Source organism: Stenella coeruleoalba, assembly GCF_951394435.1.
Source record: "Stenella coeruleoalba genome assembly, chromosome: 3".
Lineage (NCBI taxonomy): Eukaryota > Metazoa > Chordata > Mammalia > Artiodactyla > Delphinidae > Stenella > Stenella coeruleoalba.
Window position 1 is genome coordinate 123,773,378 of NC_137148.1, and position 20,689 is coordinate 123,794,066.

At 41.7% G+C, this 20,689-nt stretch overlaps 2 protein-coding genes across 4 annotated transcripts in view; both read left to right on the forward strand.

Annotated features, from left to right (window-relative positions):
• The window catches only part of SPINK5 (serine peptidase inhibitor Kazal type 5), a 323,807-nt gene that overhangs the window by 54,011 nt on the left and 249,107 nt on the right, over nucleotides 1–20,689 (forward strand). The gene's annotated exons all lie outside the window — the stretch shown is intronic.
• Nucleotides 6,219–9,477, forward strand: SCGB3A2 (secretoglobin family 3A member 2; the record flags this gene model as incomplete). Its single annotated transcript, XM_079915722.1, has 3 exons — nucleotides 6,219–6,273; nucleotides 8,743–8,945; nucleotides 9,342–9,477. 3 exons carry the CDS (start codon nucleotides 6,219–6,221, stop codon nucleotides 9,363–9,365), a joined length of 282 nt encoding a protein of 93 aa, XP_079771848.1. The 3' UTR covers nucleotides 9,366–9,477.

Consider the following 20,689-nt stretch of genomic DNA (forward strand, 5'->3'; position numbering starts at 1 on the left):
ATGTGAAGGCACGTGGGAGATGGCTCATAGCAGCTACTGTAGTCCTCCCATCTTCTCAGGTTCCAGGAGGATCTCTAGGTGTTCCCCCAAGACCCAGATAAGCAATGGTTCGACCCTTCACATATGTGGATCCCTGCAAGGTTACCAGATAATATGGTAAAGTCATTCCCCTATAAAAGATAGTTGAAAGGTAGGACTTTCATGTCATGGAGAATGTCTGCTAGGCACTGAAGAGCTGCCCTCTGGGAGGGTTGACATCCTTGCTGGAAGGAAGTTATAGCAGATGCAATTCTGGCCCCCTAACAAGATAGTGACATTAGCTGTGAATGTGGGACTGCAACATGGATTGGGAGTACGGGGTCATCTGGGCCCAGACTCCTCACTGAATGGCCTTTCCGCTTCCCTTACACTAATCTGCTTTACAAACCCCTATGACCAGGTTTGCCCCTGCTCAAGAACCCATATTTCTCACTATGGATCAAGTCTTGCCAGACCAAGTGGTAGTCTCATTCAGGCCGTCAGAGTTTAGTTTTTTATAGCCGTACCTTCTCACTAACTCATCTGATGCAATTCATCGATTGTTTGATTGTAAACTAAACATTTGTTTGAAATTTGCCATGGTCAGGCATGTGGATGAACAGTGCTGGAGAGAGAAAGAAGAAAGAGACTTTTTCCACACATCTTCCTTTTTAGCTTACTTACTTGTCTCAGTTAGTTTCTTAAAATAAAACATTACAAATTCTACTTTTAGTTCTCATCTTCTCTTCTTATCCAAATTTTTGAATTCAAGAACCACTTGAAGTCATCTTTGAAACATCCAGCCTGGGCAAATCACTTTTCTCCTTTTTTGAGGCTTCCTAGATTTTTACTTTGATTTGGTCTTGATTTACGTGTCATTTCCTGTGTTTCACCCTCATGGGCTCATGTTCCATTTGGATTTCCTTGCAGTGCCTCTAAAGGGGCTAAAAGTTAGCCTTAAACAACAGTGGACTGATTTTTCACTAAGTAGGATTCAATCAATAGGGGAGAGAGCCAGGAACAGGTTATTATTATTTTTGCTTTTCTCCAAACTCTATAAGGTTGGTATTCAAAGCTGTGACATTTGATTGTTACATGCTTGTGTTTTCAAGACAAATTTTGAGGCTATATCCTGTTTTATTTAGGTTTCACTTTAAGTCACTTTGACCATCCAATTTACAGAAAGTAGAAGAGAAGATAATGAGCTCTACTTGGATGTCTCCAGTGTGACTTCCCAATAACTGTCTCTTTTCAGCTAGAAGAAAGAGTGTGAGATGAAATCTCAGGCTGATTCTTTTCTTTTTCTGATTTGTGTCTTGAATCTACATTCAGCTGGCTTCTTTAAAACTGTCATTCTCCTCACAGAGACAAAAAGGACACTTTATATCTTTCCATCTGTTTGTGTCATCTTCAATTGCTTTCATCAGCATCTTACTGTTTTTGGAGTACAGGTCTTTTGCCTCCTTAGGTAGGTTTATTCCTAGGTATTTTATTCTTTTTCATTCAATGGTAAATGGGATTGTTTCCTTCGTTTCTCTTTCTGATCTTTCATTGTTAGTGCATAGGAATGCAACCTAATTTTGTATCCTGCAACTTGACCAAATTCACTGATGAGCTCTAGTAGTTTTTCTGGTGGTGTCATTAGGATTTTCTATGTATAGTGTCATGTGATCTGCAAACAGTGACAGTTTTACTTCCTCTTTTCCAATTTGGATTCCTTTTATTTCTTTTTCCTTTCTGATTGCCATGGCTAGGACTTCTAAAATTATTTTGAATAAAAGTGGTGAGAGTGGGCATCTTTTTCTTGTTACTGATCTTAGAGGAAACGCTTTCAGGTTTTCACCATTGAGTATGATGTTAGCTGTGGGTTTGTCGTATATGGCTGTTATTATGTTGGACTTACTGACTTGCTTCTAACAGTTTCCTTTAATATAATTAAGATGAGGCAAGAGTCATGCCGGCTTTCTTCCTGCTGTATTCCCAGAATCTACCACAGAGGCAGATCCACCAAACATGCTCCATAAATACTTGTTGAATGGCTAATTGAACTTCCACTCTCGCTTATAAATTTAATCTCCACAAAAAATTCATTCGAAAAAACTTTGAAAATTAATTTAGAAATACTGGCATTCATCTCCTTTTCATTTCTTTTCATGAATTAATTTACTAACAAATGCTTACTGGAAAAGCATATTAATTAAGTGTTTAAAGGTAAAGAAATACAAATCAGAAGAAAGGACTCAAATTCTGGCCACATTATATATTATCTAAGTGACCTTGGCAATTAATTCATTGCTTCCAGCTTCAGACCTCTCATTTATAAAATGGGATAAAAGCTCTTATCTTCAGGGGTTTTATGAGAATGAAATGGACACCATATGCAAAGTTAGGGCCTGGCACTGATTGGTGGTTCTTAATAACATTATCAAGTATGTAGGATTCTGTGTTAGGATCCAAATGTGAACAAGACAAAGCCGCCTGAGATGTTAACAAACATCTGGGAAAGAAAACATTAATACAAATAATATCAGTATCAGTAGCATAACAAAGGCACAAGAAAAGCATAGAAGGCTGTTTTAAAATATGTTTTATTATTATTCAGGTCATCAGATCAGGAGATAACTGCCATTGAAAAGATAGCTTGTTTTACTGACAGATTCCCAAGAAAAGTGTCCTGCCACACCACAGGGCAGTAAGGGCACATGGGAGGCGCTGGGTTTGTCAGGAGGGTGGGGCAGGTGAGTGGGCAGGAGCCTTTACTCAAACTTCCCAGGAGTTTTCCATGGGAAGGGGTGGGGAGACAGGGTAAGCAGGTTTAGGATAGGCTAGTTTGAATAATTTCAGTGGGCTCTGGGGTGTAGGGACTGTCCCTAGTTGTGTGGTACCTGCCTGGGCCTGGCGGTGATTGAGGCAGGTGGACAGTGGCCCGGTGGAGGACAAGGACTCCCTGAAGGAGGTGGTTGGCAGTGTGGGCTCTGGATTGGTTGGTTTGCATATGAAAGGTACACTCCCAGGTGAGCCATTTGCTATCTCTAGTAATTAGCTAGCCCTGGGAGGGGCAGTCCCTCCAAGGTCAGCAAGCCTCTAAAATGTCAAAGCATCAGAAATATGGAATAAAAAGACATGACTAATACATGGGCTCAGAATGCAGGAAGCATGGGAGTAGCCAACTCTGAGTCTCTTTTCAGGTCTGACTGTACTCCCAGTCCTCTTGTTCTTTACAATCAGAGCACCCTATTAGCTTCTTCATAGGACTTACTACTATTTCTTATTTGTTTATCTGTTTATTGTCTGTTTATCCCATACACTGTCAGCTCCACAAAAGCAAGAAATTTGCTTGCCTCATTTACTACTCCAGTCTTAGTTCCTGACAGTGTCAGGCACAGAGCAGATGCTCAATAACTATTTGTTGAACAAAAGAAGTGAAAACAGTAGTGCTTGAAGGTTATGTGATGTCTGTCTGTTCACGTGCACATATTACTGTTCATATATGTGTAAGCATGTGGACATTTGTGTTTGTGAGTGTGACAGAGAGAGAGAGGGGGTGTGTGTGTGTGTGTGTGTGTGTGTGTGTGTGTGTGTGTTTTGCATGGAGGAGGTTCTAGCCTTTAGTCTAAGCCATCCATGTTTACTACCAGGTTTTGGTCAAGATGATGTCTAGTTGACTATTAGATGGGCCCACCAGAAATCTATTAGCACTTCCTGGGAAAGAACTGAGGTCTGAGGAACTTCCTGGGAAAGAACTCACCTCCAGGACCAGCAGACAAGCTGGAGACAGTGCCACACACTTCAGGGGTAGAAAGGGAGAAGCATCCGTTGTGTGTATTGCTCTATTTCTCCTGGATTGGTCCAGCTCCTTGTGGACTCATAACTTGGCAGTTGCGAGAGGGAGGCTACGTTTCCAAACAGAAATATCTGTTTTTTGCCAAAAGCTCTACTATATTTTAGTATGCTGTGTTAGTCAGAACATAGCCAGAAAGTCAAAACCATGCCAGGTGATCAAACAGGAAAAATTTAACTTGAAGGATAATTTACAAGATGCTAGAAAGGCAGTTAAAGCAACCAGGGGAAAGGCGAGTCAACTCTGAGATTAGAAAGTGCAGGAAGCTGCTACTACTTCTTTGCCGGGAGGGATAGGGAGAGCAGGTTGGGCCCGACTGGGGCTGCACCGTGGAAGCCGGATTGATGGTGGGACTGCCTGGTGTGTGAGGGACCGCAGATGAAAGGGCCTTTCTGGAAGGAGCTGGAGCCATGGAGAAGTGGCCGTCACTGCCCGAGATGTCTCCTGAAGCAGAGAGAGGGAGAAGCACCCTGATTTCTCCCTTTCTCTCCCCTCCAATCTTTCCCAGTGCCTCCCGTTAGCCGATCCTAACCAGAAAGCAGTTGGCTGGGAAGTCTGGAGACCACAGTTTGTAAAACTGAGCTTCCTATAGTGCAGGGCAGAGGGGGGGACATGCACAGAAAGGATGTGAGAAAGGATGTGAGAGCAAAATGGAAACAACCAGCAGAGATGAGGGCAGTACAGTTTTCGTATCCTATAGAAAGGTCATAACATAAAAATAAAGGATGGCATCAACTCGCCACCACTTTACCACACACAACCTTGGCCCTGTGAGAGTTCTGGAACATCAACATCCCTGGCTAGGTGATAGTTCCCCAGGAAAACCTGAAGCCGTCTCTGGCAGAGAAAGCAGTAGAAGGGGCAGGATTGCGTACATGTGGCAGTAATACATGATCTCCTCCATGCAGTTTATAATGTAGCAGAAAACTAAAGAAATGGCAGTTATAACTCGGTAATGTACACAAATGAATAGCAGGTGACACTTGTTAGGTGTTAATCTTGGTTTGGTACAGTTATATCCTGGATCTACGTAACTACATTAAATCCTCATAACAATAACACACCCTCAAGTGGGGCCCCAACTCCTGGCCTTGCACCTAGAGGGGACTATGCCTTGACGTATCTTCCTCACAATGTTCTGAGTACCCCTTCAGTGGCAGGGGGAGGCTGGGGCCAGCAATGTCATTTGGTCAGGGAGTTCCGAGCTGGGACTGGGATCCACCTGGACCCTGGATCTTATTTCTCCCCTTCAAGTGTCGTTCTTTCTCTCTTTCCGGTACCAGATACCCCAAGGAACGCTAGGACTTGGGCTTACAAATAGGGTCATCCTAGGGCCCCATGGCTGAGTACTGGTTGCAGGAGGGCAGCCTTGCAAGCAGATTGTTCCTGTGGTCAGCACAATATTTCTTTTGCATGATTACAAGGGACTGGACTGCCAGAAGGGTACTGACATGCATGTTTTGGTGACCCAAGTTGTCCATATAGATGGGGTGTTGTAAAAAAATTTTTTTTCTCAGGGTCACACACCTTTGAGACCATCTTGCTGTTAGCTGTTAAATGTCCCATTTTAGATGAGGAGAACAATACTATAGAATGAAATACGTCAAATCTAAGGTTACACAAAGAGTAAATATTGAATCCCAGGTTTTTAAAAAGGCATTTTGATTTTCGATCCTGAGCTATATGAGAACACAGAGAAGGCATGACCCTGGGTGTTCCCCAAATAAGTGGGAGACACTAGAAATGGTAGAAGATCTTGCCATAGTAGATGTGTGAACAGGGATGGGGTGGGTGGAGGTAAATTCCAGAGAAATGTGGCACTAGATGCCAGTAAGCTGAGTCTGTATTATTTCAGGGCTAAAGGGAGGTCGGGATTACTCCTACACCTGGCGAGCTCATCAGTTAATATGTTTCTCCAAACTTTATTAGGAAACTGGAGGAAAGCAACATAATTTTCACCCTCTTTAATCCCAATATGAAACCTTCCCTTCTTTTCAGAGTTCTTCCAGAAGGACTTTTAGAACTCTTTGCTTCCCACCCGCAACTCTGTTTAAGAGCTTATGCAAGAGATCCTTGAGAGTGTTTTAAGATAGGGCTTTGTTTCTCATGGGAACATGAGGGAAAACGGAAAAAAACCTCCAATTTGTTTAGTGAGAAAACACGACCTCCATGCTTTTCTTCCCTGGGGCGAGTCAAGTGGTAGTGACTGAAATTCAGGTCCCTGTTTGGTGTATAAATATGGGTGTGTGCAAAAGCCACTGCCACACTTGGTACAGCAAGGGGAACCACTGGCTTGGTGGACTCATTAGGTTTTCCAGTTTAATCTTAAACTCCAGGTAAATATCACAGATAACGTACAATGAAGCTGGTCACTGTGTTCCTGCTGGTGACCATCAGCATTTGCAGTTACTCTGGTAAGTAGCCGGGAACATATGATATTTCTCTATTTTTCTGTTAACAGGAACACAACTATTAAGCCTAGGCTCCCAGTGGAATATGGTGGAGGGAGTTTTAGAGCCACAGAATAATAAGGTCAGAAGGGACTTCAGATGCCCCCTGCTCCCAGCTCCAAGCTCTAACCCAATACAAGTACATCCCTGGTGTATCCTACAAAGAAGTTAACCAGCTACCACAGAGGTTCAACAAAAGCACTTCATTATTGAACTTTGGCCACCATTAATTTTCCTTAATTTTGAGTTAAGATCTGATTTTGTGACTTCTTTCTTTTATGTTTCTGAAACTATATGGAGTCATTCTTGCTATCATCTCTAATCAGATTGCAGCATTGGTTCTCTTGAGACATAGCTACATTTATCTGTTCAGACAATCAATGGGTATTTGCTGAATGGCTATAAGCTGTTGGTCACTGGATAGGCATTAGAAGATTCAGACCTGAATCAAACATAAATATTGTTCTCAAGGTTCTTACAGTCTGGCAAGGGAGAGAAGACTTCTACAGAAGTTACGGCCGTACTAGACCAGTCATTAATGCACAATGACAATACAGATAGAGCTCTGTGGGAGAGCTGAGGGGTGAACAGTTCCATTTCTAGGTAGGGTATAGAGTCTGATTTCTTGGAGGAGAATGGAAACTGATCCTTTCTTTTTGGAGGGAGTCATATAGGAAGAGATATTTGGGCGCATCTGCAAAATCCATCATCATGGCCACTGCTCATTTGGAGAACAAAAAGCTTTGAGGGTCTCCCCCCTGGAATATGTAGGTACGTACAAAGAAGACACTCACCAAAGTGTTGAAAGTAAGAAGTACGGAGATTAATCGTGAGAAACTGTGTGATACCCATGCCTACATTGGCAACTTTGGCTTGTGAATTTTTTTTGAATTTTTGAACTGATTTGTAACTTCACCAGTTTTGGCTATTTTGTTGTCCTTTAGTGTCTAAGGACACATGGGAAGACGTGGCAGCAGAAAGATGGGTGGAGGGGAAATAAATATCCCCCTTCTGGGGGAGAGTTTTGGAGGGAAAATGGGTGGTAGAAGATGAAGGGGAAATAGGTGCGCAAGCTTCATTTTTAAGATTTGAATGGGAAAATAAAAAGTATTACAAAGAGAATGAAGTACTGGCAGGGTCTTAGCCAGCAGGAGGATGTGTGTCTTATGTGTGCGCTTCTGCATGTATGTATTTATACATACGCAAATGTGTTTTGTAAATATATGTATCATAAGCATTATCCTCATTCTCTAACCTCTTCTGTGTGAAAGTTATCTTTCTAAAGCTGAAGGTATAAAAATGCAATTATTCCATATGAGGCTTGATAGCTCCCCATTACCCTTGGGGAAAAAAATCTCAAACTCATCTGTATGACATTCAAGGCTTTGAAAATCCGCCCCACCCAAGTTGCAGCCTAACCTTCTTTATCCCTCCTTAGCACACCACACTGGAATTCTGAAGAAGACTCACCATCCTGTGTATGCACTTTCACCTTAATATCTCAATGCCTTGGTTAATTTTGTTCCTCTTTAAAATGCTGCTCCCCTTATTTACCTGTGATCCTGGCATTTGCCTCAAGACACATCTCCTGCAACATCTGTTCTTGGAAGATTCCTGTAGCATTCTCCTAGGTTAGAATTAATCATCACTTCTTTTGTGTTTCCATAGAGCTTTGTCCATAATATTAGCATAGCACATGCTGCACTGTGGCATACATAAATCTTTATTTTCCACCAGACTGTGTGAGTTCTCTGAGTGGAATATCTTGTTTTATTCATCTGTGTATCTGCACCAACTGGCATAGAGTCTGTATTCACTTATGTTTGTAGCATTGAGTTGGACTGGTTGGGAGCAGTTTCCTGGGCTGTGGTTGGGTCCATTCACATCTCCAAGTGGAGGTTCATTATGGCATCTTCCCTTTGGTTTCAAGCTTGTGGGCTATGGAGACAGCCACATGCAAACTATACTCCCATCTAGTCAATCACCAGTATCTTTTGAGTGCTTACTATATGCCCTGTCCTAGGCGTGGGTGATGGTAATGAATAAAACTCAAATTTCTTATTCTCTTGAATCCTACATACTAGTGACAGGATGAAGGCAAAGTAAAGGAATGAATAAAGATTTAATACTTTAAGTAGTGGTAAGAAAAAATAAAGATAGAGGGTGACGGGTGATACCATTTTAGATACATCTCTGAGAATGTAACATCTGAGGAGAGACCAAATTAGGAAGGAAGAAAGGCATGTAGTTATCTGGGGAAAGAAAGTTCTAGAGAGGTGGAATGGGAGGGGCAAAGGTCCGGAAGCAGATGTTTTCTTGAGAAATCAAGATGAGTAGGGCTGGAATGGAGCCATTAATGGAGAGAGTGGAAGGTGGTGAGGTCATACGAACTGGAATTGCCTTGTTTTACCTGGGATCTCTTTTGCTCCGCAGCTACCGCCTTCCTCATCAACAGTTTGCCACTTCTTGTCAACAAGGCTTTACCTTTACCTCTGGACAATGTTCTCCCAGTCATGGACCCACTTAAGCTTCTTCTGAAAACTCTGGGCATTTCTGTTGAGCACCTTGTGGAAGGGCTAAGGAAGTGTGTGAGTGAGCTGGGACCAGAGACCTCTGAGGCCGTGAAGAAACTGCTGGTAACTACAGCTTGTGGGGCTGACTCATCAAAGGGCAGGGCTTAGTCACCGTGAGTGCCCACCCTCTCCACCCACTCCCACGCCACCTTGTTCTCATTTGTGAACCTGTATTTCCCCCTCGCTTACTGTACTCATACACATTTCACATGTCCTGGAATCTCAAGGAAAGTGCAATATCCACAGTTCTAGAAGGAATTTTTGAATGAGGGAGACATATGCTAGTCGTGAAATGTGTGCCACTTCCCAGCTTTGTGATTCTGGATGGGACTTAACCACTCTGAGCTTTTGTTTCTTTGTAAGTAAAATGGTAGCGAAATAGGATAGTGACTATTTTTGGAGATGTGCTAATGATATGTAAACTGCTCTTATTTTTAATATTGCCTTTTTGACTTTCAGGAGGCACTCTCATATTTGGTGTGACAGCAGAAAAAAGCAAGAGTGGAGGAGGGAGGGAGATGATGCTCTCCTCCACCCTGGCTGAAACTCCTTCCATCCTAAAATTCAGTGACCCCTGAAAAGAATGAATAAAACAATGAACAGACTTCAGTTTGTCCTATTTTTATTTGGGAAACTCTATTCAGAAGGGCCTAACTACATAATTTTTTCCTTGTGTTATAAACTCTAGAGAGCCTGTTGTTATAAAGACAGCTCGCATTTTCAGTAAGGAGTAATGATTTTTTCCATCTCCTTATCTCTAAATTGAAGGTCTCCATTTTCTTCAACTGTTGTTTATCTGACAATGTTTCCAGATGCCTTATGTTCCTATTTCCCTACTTCTAAAGATTTTTTTTTCATCTTTATTGGAGTATAATTGCTTTACAATGGTGTGTTAGTTTCTGCTTTATAACAAAGTGAATCAGTTATACATATACATATGTTCCCATATCTCTTCCCTCTTGCATCTCCCTCCCTCCCACCCTCCCTATCCCACCCCTCCAGGCGGTCACAAAGCACCGAGCTGATCTCCCTGTGCTATGCAGCTGCTTCCCACTAGCTATCTACCTTACATTTGGTAGTGTATATATGTCCATGCCACTCTCTCGCCCTGTCACAGCTCACCCTTCCCCCTACCCATATCCTCAAGTCCGTTCTCCAGTAGGTCTGTGTCTTTATTCCTGTCTTACCCCTAGGTTCTTCATGACATTTTTTTTCTTAAATTCCATATATATGTGTTAGCATACGGTATTTGTCTTTCTCTTTCTGACTTACTTCACTCTGTATGACAGACTCTAGGTCTATCCACCTCATTACAAATAGCTCAATTTCGTTTCTTTTGATGGCTGAGTAATATTCCATTGTATATATGTGCCACATCTTCTTTATCCATTCATCCGATGATGGGCACTTAGGTTGTTTCCATCTCCGGGCTATTGTAAATAGAGCTGCAATGAACATTTTGGTACATGACTCTTTTTGAATTTTGGTTTTCTCAGGGTATATGCCCAGTAGTGGGATTGCTGGGTCATATGGTAGTTCTATTTGTAGTTTTTTAAGGAACCTCCATACTGTTCTCCATAGTGGCTGAACCAATTCACATTCCCACCAGCAGTGCAAGAGTGTTCCCTTTTCTCCACACCCTCTCCAGCATTTATTGTTTCTAGATTTTTTGATGATGGCCATTCTGACTGGTGTGAGATGATATCTCACTGTAGTTTTGATTTGCATTTCTCTAATGATTAATGATGTTGAGCATTCTTTCATGTGTTTGTTGGCAGTCTGTATATCTTCTTTGGCGAAATGTCTATTTAGGTCATCTGCCCATTTTTGGATTGGGTTGTTTGTTTTTTTGTTATTGAGTTGCATGAGCTGCTTGTAAATTTTGGAGATTTATCCTTTGACAGTTGCTTCATTTGCAAATATTTTCTCCCATTCTGAGGGTTGTCTTTTGGTCTTGTTTATGGCTTCCTTTGCTGTGCAAAAGCTTTGAAGTTTCATTAGGTCCCATTTGTTTATTTTTGTTTTTATTTCCATTTCTCTAGGAGGTGGGTCAGAAAGGATCTTGCTGTGATTTATGTCATAGAGTGTTCTGCCTATGTTTTCCTCTAAGTTTGATAGTTTCTAGCCTTACATTTAGGTCTTTAATCCATTTTGAGCTTATTTTTGTGTATGGTGTTAAGGAGTGATCTAATCTCATACTTTTACATGTACCTGTCCAGTTTTCCCAGCACCAATTATTGAAGAGGCTGTCTTTTCTCCACTGTACATTCCTGTCACCTTTATCAAAGATAAGGTGTCCATATGTGCGTGGGTTTATCTCTGGGCTTTCTATCCTGATCCATTGATCTATCTTTCTGTTTTTGTGCCACTACCATGCTGTCTTGATTACTGTAGCTTTGTGGTAGAGTGTGAAGTCAGGGAGCCTGATTCCTCCAGCTCCGTTTTTCGTTCTCCAGATTGCTTTGGCTATTTGGGGTCTTTTGTGTTTCCATACAAATTGTGAAATTTTTTGTTCTACTTCTGTGAAAAATGCCAGTGGTAGTTTGATAGGGATTGCATTGAATCTGTAGATTGCTTTGGGTAGTAGAGTCATTTTCACAATGTTGATTCTTCCAATCCACGAACATGGTATATCTCTCCATCTATTTGTATCATCTTTAATTTCTTTCATCAGTGTCTTATAATTTTCTGCATACAGGTCTTTTGTCTCCTTAGGTAGATTTATTCCTAGATATTTTATTCTTTTTGTTGCAGTGGTAAATGGGAGTGTTTTCTTGATTTCACTTTCAGATTTTTCATCATTAGTGTATAGGAATGCCAGAGATTTCTGTGCATTAATTTTGTATCCTGCTACTTTACCAAATTCACTGATTAGCTCTAGTAGTTTTCTGGTAGCATCTTTAAGATTCTCTCTATATAGTATCATGTCATCTGCAAACAGTGACAGCTTTACTTCTTCTTTTCCGATTTGGATTCCTTTTATTTCCTTTTCTTCTATCATTGCTGTGGCTAAAACTTCCAAAACTATGTTGAATAAGAGTGGTGAGAGTGGGCTACCTTGTCTTCTTCCTGATCTTAGTGGAAATGTTTTCAGTTTTTCACCATTGAGGACGACGTTGGCTGTGGGTTTGTCATATATGGCCTTTATTATGTTGAGGAAAGTTCCCTCTATGCCTACTTTCTGCAGGGTTTTTATCATAAATGGGTGTTGAATTTTGTCAAAAGCTTTCTCTGCATCTATGGAGATGATCATATGGTTTTTCTCCTTCAATTTGTTAATATGGTGTATCACATTGACTGATTTGCATATATTGAAGAATCCTTGCATTCCTGGAATAAACCCCACTTGATCATGGTGTATGATCCTTTTAATGTGCTGTTGGATTCTGTTTGCTAGTATTTTGTTGAGGATTTTTGCATCTATGTTCATCAGTGATATTGGCCTGTAGTTTTCTTTCTTTGTGACATCCTTGTCTGGTTTTGGTATCAGGGTGATGGTGGCCTCATAGAATGAGTTTAGGAGTGTTCCTCCCTCTGCTATATTTTGGAAGAGTTTGAGGATAGGTGTTAGCTCTTCTCTAAATGCTTTATAGAATTTGCCTGTGAAGACATCTGGTCCTGGGCTTTTGTTTGTTGGAAGTTTTTTTTTGTTTTTTTTTTTTTTGCTGTACACGGGCCTCTCACTGTTGTGGCCTCTCCCGTTGCGGAGCACAAGCTCCGGACGCACAGGCTCCAGACACGCAGGCTCAGCGGCCATGGCCCATGGGCCCAGCCGCTCCGTGGCACGTGGGATCCTCCCGGACCGGGGCACGAACCCATGTCCCCTGCATTGGCAGGTGGACTCTCAACCACTGCGCCACCAGGGAAGCCTCTGTTGGAAGATTTTTAATCACAATTTCAATTTCAGTGCTTATGATTGGTGTGTTCATATTTTCTATTTCGTCCTGATTCAGGCTTGGCAGGTTGTGCGTTTCTTAGAATTTGTCCATTTCTTCCAGGTTGTCCATTTTATTGGCGTAGAGTTGCTTGTAGTAATCTCTCAGGATCTTTTTTACTTCTGCAGTGTCAGTTGTTACTTCTTGTTATTCATTTCTAATTCTATTGATTTGAGTCTTCTCCCTTTTTTTCTTGATGAGTCTGGCTAATGGTTTATCAATTTTGTTGATCTTCTCAAAGAACCAGTTTTTAGTTTTATTGATCTTTTGTATTGTTCCCTTCATTCCTTTTTCATTTATTTCTGATCTGATCTTTATGATTTCTTTCCTTCTGCTAACTTTGGGGTGTTTTTGTTCTTCTTTCTCTAATTGCTTTGGGTGCAAGATTAGGTTGTTTATTCGAGATGTTGCCTGTTTCTTAAGGTAGGATTGCATTACTATAAACTTCCCTCTTAAAACTGCTTTTGCTGCATCCCATAGGTTTTGGGTCGTCGTGTCTCCATTGTCATTTGTTTCTAGGTATTTTTTGATTTCCTCTTTGATTTCTTCAGTGAGCACTTCGTTATTAAGTAGTGTATTGTTTAGCCTCCATGTGTTTGTATTTTTTACAGATCTTTTCCTGTAATTGATATCTAGTCTCATAATGTTGTGGTCTGAAAAGGTACATGATACAATTTCAATTTTCTTAAATTTACCAAGGCTTGATTTGTGACCCAAGATATGATCTATCCTGGAGAATGTACCATGAGCACTTGAGAAAAATGTGTGTTCTGTTGTTTTGGGATGGAATGTCCTATGAATATCAATTAAGTCCATCTTGTTTAATGTATCATTTAAAGCTTGTGTTTCCTTATTTATTTTCATTTTGGATGATCTGTCCATTGGTGAAAGTGGGGTGTTAAACTCCCCTACTATGAATGTGTTACTATCGATTTCTGCTTTTATGGCCGTTAGTATTTGCCTTATGTATTGAGGTGCTCCTATGTTGGGTGCATAAATATTTACCATTGTTATATCTTCTTCTTGGATCGATCCCTTGATCATTATGCAGTGTCCTTCTTTGTCTCTTGTAATAGTCTTTATTTTAAAGTCTATTTTGTCTGATATGAGAATTGCCACTCCAGCTTTCTTTTGGTTTCCATTTGTATGGAATATCTTTTTCCATCCCCTCACTTTCAGTCTGTATGTGTCCCTAGGCCTGAAGTGGGTCTGTTGTAGATAGCGTATATATAGGTCTTGTTTTTGTATCCATTCAGCCAGTCTGTGTCTTTTGGTGGGAGCATTTAATCCATTTACATTTAAGGTAATTGTCGATATGTATGTTCCTATTCCCATTTTCTTAATTGTTTTGGATTTGTTATTGTAGGTCTTTTCCTTCTCTTGTGTTTCTTGCCTAGAGAAGTTCCTGTAGCATTTGTTGTAAAGCTGGTTTGGTGGTGCTGAACTCTCTCAGCTTTTACTTGTCTGTAAAGGTTTTAATTTCTCCATCAAATCTGAATGAGATGCTTGCTGGGTAGAGCAATCTTGGTTGTAGGTTTTTCTCCTTCATCACTTTAAATATGTCCTGCCACTCCCTTCTGGCTTGCTGTTAACCTTATCGGGATTCCCTTGTGTGTTATTTGTTGTTTTTCCCTTGCTGCTTTTAATATGTATTCTTTGTATTTAATTTTTGATAGTTTGATTAATATGTGTCTTGGTGTGTTTCTCCTTGGATTTATCCTGTATGGGACTCTCTGTGCTTCCTGGACTTGATTAACTATTTCCTTTCCCATATTAGGGAAGTTTTCAACTATAATCTCTTAAGATATTTTATCAGTCCCTTTCTTTTTCTCTTCTTCTTCTGGGACCCCTATAATTCGAATGTTGGTGCATTTAATGTTATCCCAGAGGTCTCTGAGACTGTCCTCAGTTCTGTTCATTCTTTTTTCTTTATTCTGCTCTGCAGTAGTTATTTCCACTCTTTTATCTTCCAGGTCACTTATCCGTTCTTCTGCCTCAGTTATTCTGCTATTAATCCCTTCTAGAGAATTTTTAATTTCACTCATTGTGTTGTTCATCATTGCTTGTTTCATCTTTAGTTCTTCTAGGTCCTTGTTAAATATTTCTTGCATTTTCTCTTTTCTATTTCCAAGATTTTGGATCATCTTTACTATCATTATTCTGAATTCTTTTCCAGGTAGACTGCCTATTTCCTCTTCATTTGTTAGGTCTGGTGGGTTTTTATCTTGCTCCTTCATCTGCTGTGTGTTCTTCTGTCTTTTCATTTTGCTTATCTTACTGTGTTTGGGGTCTCCTTTTCGCAGGCTGCAGGTTCGTAGTTCCCGTTGTTTTTGGTGTCTGTCCCCAGTGGCTAAAGTTGGTTCAGTGGGTTGTGTAGGCTTCCTGGTGGAGGGGACTAGTGCCTGTGTTCTGGTGGATGAGGCTGGATCTTGTCTTTCTGGTGGGCAGGTCCATGTCCAGTGGTGTGTTTTGGGGTGTCTGTGGACTTACTATTATTTTAGGGAGCCTCTCTGCTAATGGGTGGGGTTGTGTTCCTGTCTTGCTAGTTGTTTGGCATAGGGTGTCCAGCACTGTAGCTTGCTGGTCGTTGAGTGAAGCTGGGTGTTGGTGTTGAGATGGAGATCTCTGGGAGATTTTAGCCATTTGATATTACGTGGAGCTGGGAGGTCTCTTGTGGACCAGTGTCCTGAAGTTGGCTCTCCCACGTCAGCGGCACAGCACTGAGTCCTGGCTGCAGCACCAAGAGCCTTTCATCCACACGGCTCAGAATAAAAGGGAGAAAAAGTTGAGTGAAAAAAAGAGGATAAAATAAAATAAAGTACGATAAAATAAAACAAAGTTATTAAAATAAATAATAAAAAATAATTATTAAGAAAATATTTTTTAAAGAAATTAAGAAACAAACATACCAAAAAAAAAAAAAGTATGGACAGAACCCTAGGACAAATGGTGGAAGCAAAGCTATACAGACAAAATCTCACACCGAAGCATACACATACAGACTCACAAAAAGAGGAAAAGGGGAAAAAATAATATATCTTGCTCTCAAAGTCCACCTCCTCAATTTGGGATGATCCACTGTCTTTTAAGTTATTTCACCTATGCAGGGTACATCATGTTGATTGTAGAGCTTTAATCCGCTGCTCCTCAGGCTGCATGGAAACATTTCCCTTTCTCTTCTTTGTTCTCACAGCTCCTGGGGCTCAGCTTCGGATTTGGCCCCGCCTCTGCGTGTAGGTCGCCTGAGGGCGTCTGTTCTGCACTGACAGGATGGGGTTAAAGGAGCAGCTGCTTCTGGGGCTCTGGCTCACTCAGGCCGGGGGGAGGGAGGGGTGCGGATGCGGGGCGAGCCTGCGGCAGCAGAGGCCGGCAGGACGTTGCACCAGCCTGAGGCCGCCATGCCGGGGAAGTTGTCCCTGGATCACAGGACCCTGGCAGTGGCGGGCTGCACAGTCTCCCCGGAAGGGGGGTGTGGATAGTGACCTGTGCTCGCACACAGGCCTCTTGGTGGCGCCAGCAGCAGCCTTAGCGTCTCATGCCCGTCTCTGGGGTCCGGGCTGTTAGCCGCAGCTCGCACGCCTCTTGAGCTCCTTTAAGCAGCACTCTTAATCCCCTCTCCTTGTGCACCAGGAAACAAAGAGGGAAGAAAAAGTCTCTTGCCTCTTCGGCAGGTCCAGACTTTTCCCCGGACTCACTCCCGACTAGCCGTGGTGCACTAACCCCCTGCAGGCAGTATTCTCGCAGCCAACCCCAGTCCTCTCCCTGCGCTCTGACCTAAGCCTGAGCCTCAGCTTCCAGCCCCGCCCGTCCTGACGGGTGAGCAGACAAGCCTCTCGGGCTGGTGAGTGCTGGTCGGCACCGATCCTCTGTGCGGGAATCTCTCTGCTTTGCCCTCCGCACCCCTCTTGCTGTGCTCTCCTCCATGGCTCCGAAGCTCCCCCACTCCACCACCTGCAGTCTCCGCCCACGAAGGGGCTTCCTAGTGTGTGGAAACCTTTCCTCCTTCACAGCTCCCTCCCACTGGTGCAGGTCCAGTCACTATTGTTTTGTCTGTGTTTATTCTTTTTTCTTTTGCCCTAACCAGGTACGTGGGGAGTTTCTTGCCTTTTGGGAGGTCTGAGGTCTTCTGCCAGCATTCGGTGGGTGTTCTGTAGGAGTTGTTCCACGTGTAGATGTATTTCTGATGTATCTGTGGGGGGGAAGGTGATCTCCGTGTCTTACTCTTCCGCCATCTTCCCCCTCGTCCAGAATTTTTTTAAAAAAAAAAACCTTAAAATAAAAGCACTTTATTTGATTATAATTCTGCAATTTGCCTTGGGTTCACCTGGATAGCTCTTCCACTGGTGTTACCTGGTGACACTCTGATAGTTTAGATAGAGTAGATGCTCCAAAAAATGAAAAGATGCTCAACCATTACCAATTATTAGAGAAATTGAAATCACAGCTGCAATGAGATATCACCTCACACTGGTCAGAATGGCCATCATCACACAAACTACAAACAATAAATGCTGGAGAGAGTGTGAAGAAAAGGGAAGTTTTACAAGCTTCATTTGTTTGGAGTCTACATCACCAGAATGTGAGGTTTGATTAAGTTAGCAGTTATATTAGTGCCACTCCATAGCTTCACAGACCCTTCCACCAAGTTAGGCCTCTGCTACGTCATTCTCTGGCAAATGGTTCTGAACTATCCTTTCCTTTCCCCAATGCTACCGTGTACTATGATTACAGAATCATCTTTTCCAAGACATAATTCTGGCTCTATACGACCACCTATAAAATAGATTTCAAGCTCCTTAGCATGGCATACAAGGTCTTTCATGATCTGGCCTTACTTTACATGTCTAGTCTCATCAATATTCCTTTCTTCACATGTGCTCCAGCCCCAGCCATGCTGAAGAGATAACTAAATCTCTTTGCTGCTAACACTTTTTTGTTTGTTTGTATGTTTTGTTTTGTTTTTGCGGTACGCAGGCCTCTCCTGCATTGTTGTGGCCTCTCCCGTTGTGGAGCACAGGCTCCGGACGTGCAGGCTCAGCAGCCATGGCTCATGGGCCCAGCCACTCCACGGCATGTGGGATTTTCCTGGACTGGGGCACGAACCCATGTCCCCTGCATCAGCAGGCGGACTCTCAACCACTGCGCCACCAGGGAAACCCTGCTGCTAACACTTTTATGCCTTAATGAAAAAACTCAAGCTTCTTCCCACCTACGATGTCTGCTGTGGTCTGCCTCCAGACTTGGGCTTGTGCCAGTCTTGGGGCTATTTGCTCTTAGATCCATTCCCCGTGCTTTCCATGCTCTGCTCCATATTAGGGGGAGGGAGGGGACATGATGCTGACCCCTGCAGGTGGTTCCCAGGTCAGTTTCTCAGGTTCCCATGTCAGTTGACATTTGGGCTGCATTCTGCCCCAGGAGGCCCAGGCAGGAGATGGGAGGTGGGAAAAGGGGAAAGCCCAGAGTGTGGCCTCCCCTCTCTCTCTCTCTCTCTATTTAGGAGAAGTCTCTGGAAGTGCCTGCACTATGTCTGAGCCACCAGGTCCTGCTGGATAAGTTTATATTTGTTTCAGCTTTTGGCTGGTGACTCCAGTCCCTGGACTCTTGTTACACCATCTCTTCTTTTTCTCTCCAGCTGAAGTTCATAGTGGCTTCCTGCTGTTATCAGTTTCTAAGCTGCCTCACCATCACCTATTTGATTTTTTTAGGTCTTCTATCATCTATTGAGTCAATTCTGTGCATTACATTTCCTCTGTTCTAAGCATACAAATAGTTTCTGTTTCCTGGTTGGTTCCTGACTAATATATTGTTAACTTCATCTCCTCTGTGAAGATTACCTTGATTGCTGCTATTTCTTTTTATTTATTTATTTATTTTTATTAGAGTATAGTTGCTTTACACTGCTGTGTCAGTTTCTGCTGTAGAGCAAAGTGAATCCACCATACATACACATATATCCCCTCTACTTTGGGTTTCCTTCCCATTTAGGTCACCACAGAGCACCAAGTAGAGTTCCTAGTGCTATACAGTAGGTTCTCATTAGTTATCTATTTTATACATAGTAGTGTAAACATGTCAGTCCCAATCTCTTAGTTCATCCCACTGAACCCCCTTTCCCCCTTGGTATCCATACGTTTGTTCTCTACATCTGTGTCTCTATTTCTGCTGTGCAAATAAGATCATCTATACCATTTTTCTAGATTCCACATGTATGCATTAATATATGATATTAGTTTTTCTCTTTGTGACTTACTTCACTCTGTATGACACTCTCTAGGCCCATCCATGTCTCTGCAAATGACACAATTTCACTCTTTTTTATGACTGAGTAATATTCCATTGTATATACATTCCACATCTTCTTTATCCATTCCTCTGTTGATGGACTTTTAGGTTGCTTCCATGTCCTGGCTGTTGTAAATAGTGCTGCCGTGAACATTGGGGTGCATGTGTCTTTTTGAATTATGGTTTTCTCAGGGTATATGCCCAGTAGTGGGATTGCTGGGTCGTATGGTAGTTCTATTTTTAGTTTTTTAAGGAACCCCTGTACTGTTCTCCATAGTGACTATCTATTTACATTCCCACCAACAGTGTAAGAGGGCTCCCTTTTCTTCACACCCTCTCCAGCATTTGTTGTTTGTAGATTTTGTGAGGATGGCCATTCTGACAGGTGTGAGGTGATACCTCATTGTAGTTCCGAGTTGCATTTCTCTGATAATTAGTAATGTTGATCTTTTCATTTGTTTGTTGGCCATCTGTATGTCTTCTTTGCAGAAATGTCTATTTAGGTCTTCTGCAAAGTTTTTGATTGGGTTATTTGGTTTTTTTTGATATTGAGCTGCATGAGCTGTTTGTATATTTTGGAGATTAATCCTTTGTCAGTTGCTTCGTTTGCAAATATTTTCTCCCATTCTAAGGATTTTTTGTCTTGTTTCCTTTGCTGTGCAAAATCTTTTAAGTTTCATTCAGTCCCATTTCTTTATTTTTGTTTATATCTTCATTACTCTAGGAGGTGGATCAAAAAAGATCTTGCTGAGATTTATGTCAAAGAGTGTTCTGCCTATGTTTTCCTCTAAGAATTTTATAGCATCTGTCCTTATATTTAGGTCTTTAATCATTTTGAGTTTATTTTTGTGTATGGTGTTAAAGAGTATTCTAATTTCATACTTTTACATGTAGCTGTCCAGTTTTCCCAGCACCACTTATCGAAGAGCCTGTCTTTTCTCTATTGTATATTCTTGCCTGCTTTGTCATGGATTAGGTGACCATCAGTGTGTGGGTTTATCTCTGGGCTTTCTATCCTGTTCCATTGATCTATATTTCTGTTTTTGTGCTAGTACCATACTGTCTTGATTACTGTAGCTTTGTAGTATAGTCTGAAGTCAGGGAGTCTAATTCCTCCAACTCTGTTTTTCTTTCTTGAGATTGCTTTGGCTATTTGGGGTTTTTTGTGTTTCTGTGCAAATGGTAAAATTTTTTTGTTCTAATTCTGTGAAAAATGCCATTGGTAATTTGATATGGATTGCACTGAATCTGTAATTGCCTTGGGTAGTATAGTCATTTTTACAATACTGATTCTTCCTATCCAAGAACATGGTATATCTCTCCATCTGTTTGTGTCATCTTTGATTTTTTTCGTCAGTATCTTATAGTTTTCTGCATACAGTTCTTTCGCTTCCTTAGATAGGTTTAGTCCTAGGTATTTTATTCTCTTTGTTGCAATGGTGAATGAGATTGTTTCCTTAATTTCTCTTTCTGATTTTTCTTTGTTAGTGTATAGGAATGCAAGAGATTCCTGTGTATTAATTTTGTATCCTGCGATTTTACTCAATCCATTGATGATATTTAGTAGTTTTCTGGTGGCATCTTTAGGAT